Consider the following 7,719-nt stretch of genomic DNA (forward strand, 5'->3'; position numbering starts at 1 on the left):
GGATCATAGATGGTGTGAACAAGTGGACAGAGCCACTGTTTTTGGGTTTTCTGTTTTGAGACCAGAGGTTTGTGGAGTTGGTAACTGTCGTCTCAGTTTATTGTAACTAGAGGAGACTGTATTTGGACAAAGGAGCCACAAGGGATGATGGGGAAACTATAACTCCCATCAAACTTTTGCATAACAACAATGGTGACAGTCTTGTTAGTGTGGCTTATTAAGCACAACTACAATAGAGCCATCTGTCTGAAAAATAAATAAATAAACAGAATAAATGTCATTCAACAAACAGTGACCTGGCAGGTGAGCAATGTCACCTGTAAATGAAACCCTTTCATCACATTAGATGATCCAAATAAAACAATTGGTGCCAGGCACAACAAACCCCGCCCCTCACACATAACCTAGCTTATTTTGGCGTCGATCCAGCTCATGTCATCAAATCTATGCATGTGCTGATGTCTGCAAATCAATCACCTCTATATATGTGCCAAGTTTGAAGTACATTGAAACAAAATTGATGTTTTTATAGACATTTGAAATTTCGCCCATTATATGTAAACTAGCTCATTGACCCGTGGGGAGCCACAGGTTCTACATGTGGTCGTTTTTATGCTGTTGTGTATTCATGCATGCTGTACCGCATTTGTTCAGCAGTCACCGCCAAAGCATTTTGAGTACAGCAACGTAATTGCAAGGCTATTGTATTTCAAAATTACTAATAAAATCACAAAATAATGGTCCTATCAACTTGCTGTTTTCACTAGTCTGTTGCTTGACCAAAAATACATAAGTATGACAAACTGCAGCAGTCAGCTCTTTCCAGGTTTTGTGTGATTTTATGTGTACACGCATGCACGCACGCACGCACACACGAACGCATGCACGCATGCACGCACGCACGAACGCACGCACGCACACAAAGGTCACTTGGCTTTTATTTTATAGACGAGAGAAAAAAGATTTAAGAAATTCATAAAAAATTTGAACTTTGACCTACTGTTCCAAAATGTAATCAGATCTATTCTGGGTCACTGGCAATCTCTAAACCAAATTTGATATGAATTCAAGCAATAGTTTTGTTGCTAGTGTTAACAAACAAAGAAACAAACAAACCGAACCCAAAACAATACTCCTTGCCTCCCCTTTGGGGCCGGGGTAACAAATGAGACAAGAATGACTCAGAGAAAAAACACTGACTTCATATTTTCACAGAGAACATCATCAGTGTTTAGGCAGGGAGGAGGATACTTGCGCATTGGTCTCACTTCGGAGCTGCAGTCGTTGGCTCTTGTCAAGTCACCGTGACCTTTGACATTTGGCCACTTAAATACTTTCAGTTTATCCTTGAGGTCATATGAACATTTATGTAAAATCTGGAGAAATTCCATGACACCATTCCTGAGGAGGAGCCTGTAGGACAGACACATGGATGGATGAACATTCTAAATACATTCTACTACGTACAATCCTTATTTTTTGTTTGTGCCTTTACTATACTTGTTTGCAATCATGTTTTTGTCCAAAATATCATAAACTTAGTTGTGTTTTGACTACACAATGAAATCTAGAAGACATGAACACAATGTCGCCAGTGAAATCCAAAATATTTCATATTGTATATGGGTTTTTGCTTCCTTATTTTTTCTAAATTGAATGTATTTGCAACATTGCCAGACATAAAAAATAAAACCTGCACCAAAACATCCGCTTCCCATGTTCTTGACATAGCATAAGCAAATTATGTAATCACACTGAGAGCTGCATGTGGAATATCATTTTGTCGTGCCAAGTGTTTCCAGTAAGCTCTTGGCATCGGTGTGGTATGGGGTCTAAGCATGTATGTAATGTTTGCCAAGACATGAGACATGTTCTAGTCAGGTTGATAGTGCCATCTGAACCTTCACAACCATGTCAGGGACATATGATGGATGAATGGAATGAAGAAAATGAGAAAAACAACAAGCCACAAAAAACAAGTTCATAAAAAATGACCATAAATAGATGAGACAACATGTCCATGAGCATAATCGGTGGGGATCCGAGCCTTTCCCACACCCATGCTCAAGTGGGGTCAGTCAGTGGCAATGACGTAGTCCAGAGAGCTCCATGTTCCCACGCTGCTCAGCATGTGATACGGAGCCGCTGGGACTGTGGTGCAACCGAGCATAGACGCAAAAGGCACGCAAACATACTGCACACATGTTCATATGTTACACAAGACTCAACTTATTCACGCCTGTACATCATCCAAAGCTGGGAAGCAGCTGGAGTCTGCAGATATCTGCTTTACTTGAGTATTTATGTTCCTGACAACTTTTAACTTCTACTCCCTACATTTGAAGACAAATATCTGTACTTTCATACTTAAGTTCTCATGTATTTTTGGGTAAATATGTATGTTTTAGTTAGCATCATCACACATCTTCCCAACATTAACATAACTGAGTTATTTTTGGGTCGTTTATACACTACAAAAAAAAGTTAAGGATATTATTAATTTTTGGGCTGTTTTTTTTTCAGTTGGGATTCTTGCACAGCGCTTTTTAATTTTTTGTGTGTGAATTAAATTGAAACACATTTTTTTAATGACCAGAGATAGTTTTATTTACAAATGGCAAAAATGACAAAAATGACAAAAGACAAAAAGAAATATCTCTTAACTTTTTGTTTGTAGTGTATATTGTTAGCCACATATCATAGTTGCCTAAGTCATACATTATATGGACAAAAGTACTGGGACACATTGAATTCAGGTGTTTCTTTTCTAACAGGACTCTGGGATACAAAACAATCATGACAAATGTCATAATACAGTTTTATATATAAGTCTAAATTGCTATCTTTGCTTCCAAAATGCCTCAGAGATGGTTTTCACTTAATTACTCTCAACAATGATTTATTTATTTATTTTTATCCATGACTATGGTTTTAAATGTTCTACCTACAAATTTCTAAAATATTTTTCATGCAAAATAATAATTTTCTAACGCAAACAAAACTAAAAATCTACTTTCTTCACATCTCACTTAGGAAGAAAATTTTCTCATTAAACTTTAAGGTAATATTGATGTTTATTACCTATATGGACAAAAACATTGGGACACATCATGGCTACAGCTGTAAGATGTCCTGTTAATGCTGATTTGAGATAACAACATTGATATTACTAATCAATATGATATTGATGGCAATATAAAATTCTATTATGACATTTGTCATTATTGTTTTGTATTCCAGACCCCTGTTAGAAAAGAAACACCTGTATTCATCGTGTTCCAAAACTTTTGTCCACATAGTGTATGACTTAGGCAATTACGTTTTGATGCTAACAATATAGAAATAATTCCTAGTTTATTCATTGGTGCATATGACACATGTAAAATGTAACAGGAAGAAAATGGCGAAAACAAAATGAAAACAGACTGAGAGTGTCTGATTTATTTTGTAATGTGGCACTTATTTTTTTCATTTTGTTTACTATAATATTAAATCAAAACAAAGAAAGTTTGTGCAAAAATAAACTTGTCTCAACAACATGAAAATTATGTAACAAAACTAACAAAGTGTAAAAAGGTGTTGCAAGATGGAAGCAATATAAAAGACATAACCAGACGAAAATGACAAAATCGTCAAAAACAACAAAAGCAACAAAGACAAGACGAAATCTGTCATAACAAGATGAAAACATTGCAAAAGACATACACAGATGACAAAGCTATAAAAAGACAAAATAAACAAAGAAAATGGAGTTCTGAAGCTGACACTGAACACTGGAGTAAAGTGCACTATTTTCTGAATATAGTCAGTTGTCTTCAGCAGTTTTGGTTTTATGCACATATCTGTTTTTCACCTTGAGTAAAGAATGTGTGTACATTTGTCATCTCTGATCTAATCAAATCTGATGGAGAGGTCAAGGGTCAAGGCTTCTTAATGCTCTCCTCTGACAGTGCTCCGTCCTGCCTCTGTTTACGTTATGCTAATTCCCCCGACAGCGCATGGCGACACCATCACAACAGTGTCATTGTGTCTGTGCAGATGCTTTAGCTCTTGCTCAGAGACCCCATCATCATCCACGTCACCTTTTGACACAAAAACCCTCCGTGCAACAACTTTTCACACCACCAACCTTCAGCCGACCCAACATCACCTGCTCAGACTAATGGACAATGTAAGGGGGTGGGGGGTTCCATTTCCTGCCACATGGATCTGATGTTGACTGTTCTCTACTCTTTTGTTGACCCTGACCTTTGACCTTCAGAGCAGAGCTGCAGGACTTTACACACGTTACCTGAGTCGCCTGCTAGCATACATACCAACAGTATATTAGCTCTTCTTTAGTCATTATAAAGCACTAATTAACAGCCTATTCTAAACTATAAAAATGTAGAAACATAATAGTGCTGGATAGATTTAAAGTTGCAAAATATTAATTGATTTCTAAAATTGTTTTAGTTTTTGGTTCACTCAAGCTAAAGTGAAATTCAGTCAAATTATATAATTTTAATCAATAACATCAATTCAATGCAATAATTGTATTTCACTTACTTCTTTAACATTAAAAAAAGCAATAAAGTGAAAATTGATGAAATGAATTACTTAAATAAATCTTTCTTTGCTATTTTCTTTTCACTTTAGAGTTTATTCAGTGTTATATCACTGGGGGTTTTTTCTATTGAAATGAATTACTATTTATTTGACATATGATTAAATATGAATATATGAATATGTTCAATTAAATCATTTTTTGGTGAAAGTTCTTGTAACATTTTATCAAGTTTTATCAGCATCTCTAGTCTCTTTTTTTACGCTTTGCATGTAAATGTTTGTACAACTACTTGGTCATTAACATTTTTTTCTCAGTAACCTACTAATTTCTGTCCATTGATCACAGGTAAGGGAGTTGTATATAAATAATAGTCTAAATATGCTTTGTTCACTATGAGATGGTAGGAAGGTGCATGTCTACCATCAATATTACAAGGTTAGTGTTGGGGAATATGTTTTTGCAGAATAAAGTTTCAGAAACCGCTTTATAATGATTAATACAGGGACAAAGGTCAATATTATCGATGGTGAGAAGCAGCTAGTTAAAAGTAAATATGTGCAAGTTTATATAAAGTGTAAACAGATTTCCCATCAGGTCTCAAACATTCAGAAGTCAGCAGTCATTCAACTCCATCTAGCAACAATTCGATGCACATCCCTCAAACAACACATGGTGTCTCCTTCAGAAGCCCATGTGGTCGGATGTAAACTAGTTCATGCTTGAGCAGAGAGTATGTTTACGTCCAGCTTTTGTTTAATCAGAGCGTTCTCACTGACCTTTGTGAGCCTCATTCTGCCGCTGTCACTCCGGTCCAGACTCCTTCTCTTCAAGGATGAGTTCCTGACCACGGCCACCGGCTGCTGCACCTCTTCCTCCCCGCACCAGTCCGAACTTAAGACGCAACCCATATAGGTGTACAGGTCCTGGACTCTGGGACTGGGTTTTTGTTTCCTCCCCCCTCCTCTTTCTCCCTGTCCTCCTCCCCACCCGTCCTCTCTCTCTCTAAACAGGCTCTGTTCTCCAGCTCCAGCTCCTGGGCAGCTGTTTTTGTCAGCTGGAAAAGGAGGGAGACGGGAGGCCCTTCCCCTTTTCCTGGCTGGCGTTCAGCTTGGCTACGGGGACAGAGGGGAGGATACAGCACACGATCACGCTGCACCCCCCCCACCCCCCCTCTTCTCTATATGCACTTTAAAAACACCTCGGTCTCAAACTGTCCACTTCAACATGCCTATCCTTAGACTTAACTTTGACTTTCAACCTGTACCTTAGTCCTTCTCTGTCCCATACCTGATCTCCTACATGCGTCTTTTGCTATAATTCCCACCTATTTCTTCCTGTATTCCCTCTGTCCTACCTGTCTCTCCTTTTCTTCTCTCCTTCTGCAGTCCCATCCCACCATGCCTTCCTCTTCGTTCTCCCTCTCCGCCTGCTTCTATCCCTCTGCTAGGTTGCCTCACTCTTACATATACAATTACCTCTCTGTTCTCACACCCCCTCCCCATTCCTCCTCCTCAGCTCCCCTCTGTTTCCTGAGTCCAGATACAGGCAGTCTCTCCTTAGCTCAGGCAACACATTGTCTGGAAAACAAATAAGAAAACACAACAAATGACGGCAGCTGGAAGGATGCGCGGTCAACCAGTGATTCAGAACCTACTGAGCCTGGCCTTGTTCATTCCAAACAGAGGGCACTTTGACTGTATAACACATATCTAACATATAGCTGAGGATGAGCAGATGAGGAGTTGTATGGAGGAATGTCTAGTGCATCCTTGTCATTGTGTGGATGATATCTGCTGAGCATGTGCAAGTGTGAAAAATATCTCCAGTGTCTGTTTTGCTGTTGTTTACTTCTCCTCCCTTGAGTGTTTTGGGAGTACGTCAGTGCTCACAGGGCTCCGAGGAGTGAGACTGTACCCCTTAAAAGGCAAATTCTTGATGCGCCTCCAAAAAAGCCCCCTCCCCTTCTTTGTATTTACTCTCCCCAGTCCTTCTTCTCTCTTTGTTTTCTTTTTCTTCTTCCCTTTCTCTCTTTTCTCTCTCTTCAGACATAAACCACCGCTGAGCACATCGTGTTATTACAGGCACCTTTCCCCAGACAAGTCTTCCAGGTGTCTTTCCTTATTTTGGTCCAGCTTCAGTCCTGCCTTCATAACCTACCATCCATCAAATCAAGCCAAGCCATCCCGTTCTAAACCCTCGTACTAACCCCCTGATGTCTTAAGCCCCCCCTTTCAGTCAACCCTAACCCCCCTCCCGTCTGTGTACGTCTACATTTTCACTCTTCAGACATGAGCTCAGGCTGCAGGACAAGTTTACAACCAGCCCCCCTCCTGCTTTTACATGCCATGAAATTAACTCCTTCTAATCAACTCAGGACCTGCCAGAGCTCGATTTGCATCTGTAAACACAAAGAAATCCAGGGGAAAGAGAAAGCAGTAGGGAAACAAACTAATCAAATCGACTAAAACCTCAATGACATCTGTAATATGTTGAAGAAAATGCATCAAGTTAACATTATTTATATAGTATATCTCATGACACAGATTCAATGAGCAAAACTACACAATACACCAGACATGGCAAGAACACTTAAATTAAAAGAAGTTACATATATAAAACATTTATCATGCTAACATAAAATTAGATGTTGTTTCAGTAGTAAGAGATGTAAGTTCAATCAGATGTGTCCACTATCTTTACATAATTATCAGTTGATGCTAGTCCTTCGATACTAGTCATTATGGCCAAAAATGTGTTTTGGTTACTTTAGCCCCTTTTACACAGCACTTCTGTTACAGGAATATTTAAACCTTTATTATGGAACAATGTCTGTGTAAACTAAATGGTGCGATCATTTGGAACCACCTTTATTATGTCACTGTAACGCTTCTGGAGGTAGTAACAGAGCTGTGATAACGGTGGAATAACGATTCTGGAACGCTATGTAAAAGAACACCTCTCGTTCCGCAACCAAGGTGTGACGTTTACATAACATATTGCATGTGTGACCCTCATGCCAAGGGGATTTAAAAATAAGCGTGGACCGTGTACAGTAAACAGACATATCAAAGTAACCAGAAAGATGTCAAACTGGGGAGATGCCAAGATCTGCAAGCTGTTGTCACTTTGGGCAGAGGACTGTATCCATGTTAACATTTGTGGAATGGTGA

The 7,719-nt window shown here is 38.9% G+C and overlaps 1 protein-coding gene across 4 annotated transcripts in view; it reads right to left on the reverse strand.

The window, feature by feature from the left end:
- Nucleotides 1-5,970, reverse strand: part of tns2a (tensin 2a) — a 77,059-nt gene extending 71,089 nt beyond the window's left edge. For all 4 annotated transcript variants that reach the window (XM_030139160.1, XM_030139158.1, XM_030139159.1 and 1 more), the window contains exon 1: nucleotides 5,326-5,970. In XM_030139160.1, the coding sequence (XP_029995020.1) occupies nucleotides 5,326-5,457 (132 nt within the window). In that variant the 5' untranslated portion in view covers nucleotides 5,458-5,970. The remainder of the gene's footprint in view (nucleotides 1-5,325) is intronic.
- Nucleotides 5,971-7,719: the final 1,749 nt, after the last annotated feature.

This window comes from Sphaeramia orbicularis, chromosome 7, assembly GCF_902148855.1.
Source record: "Sphaeramia orbicularis chromosome 7, fSphaOr1.1, whole genome shotgun sequence".
In the NCBI taxonomy this organism is placed as follows: Eukaryota; Metazoa; Chordata; class Actinopteri; order Kurtiformes; family Apogonidae; genus Sphaeramia; species Sphaeramia orbicularis.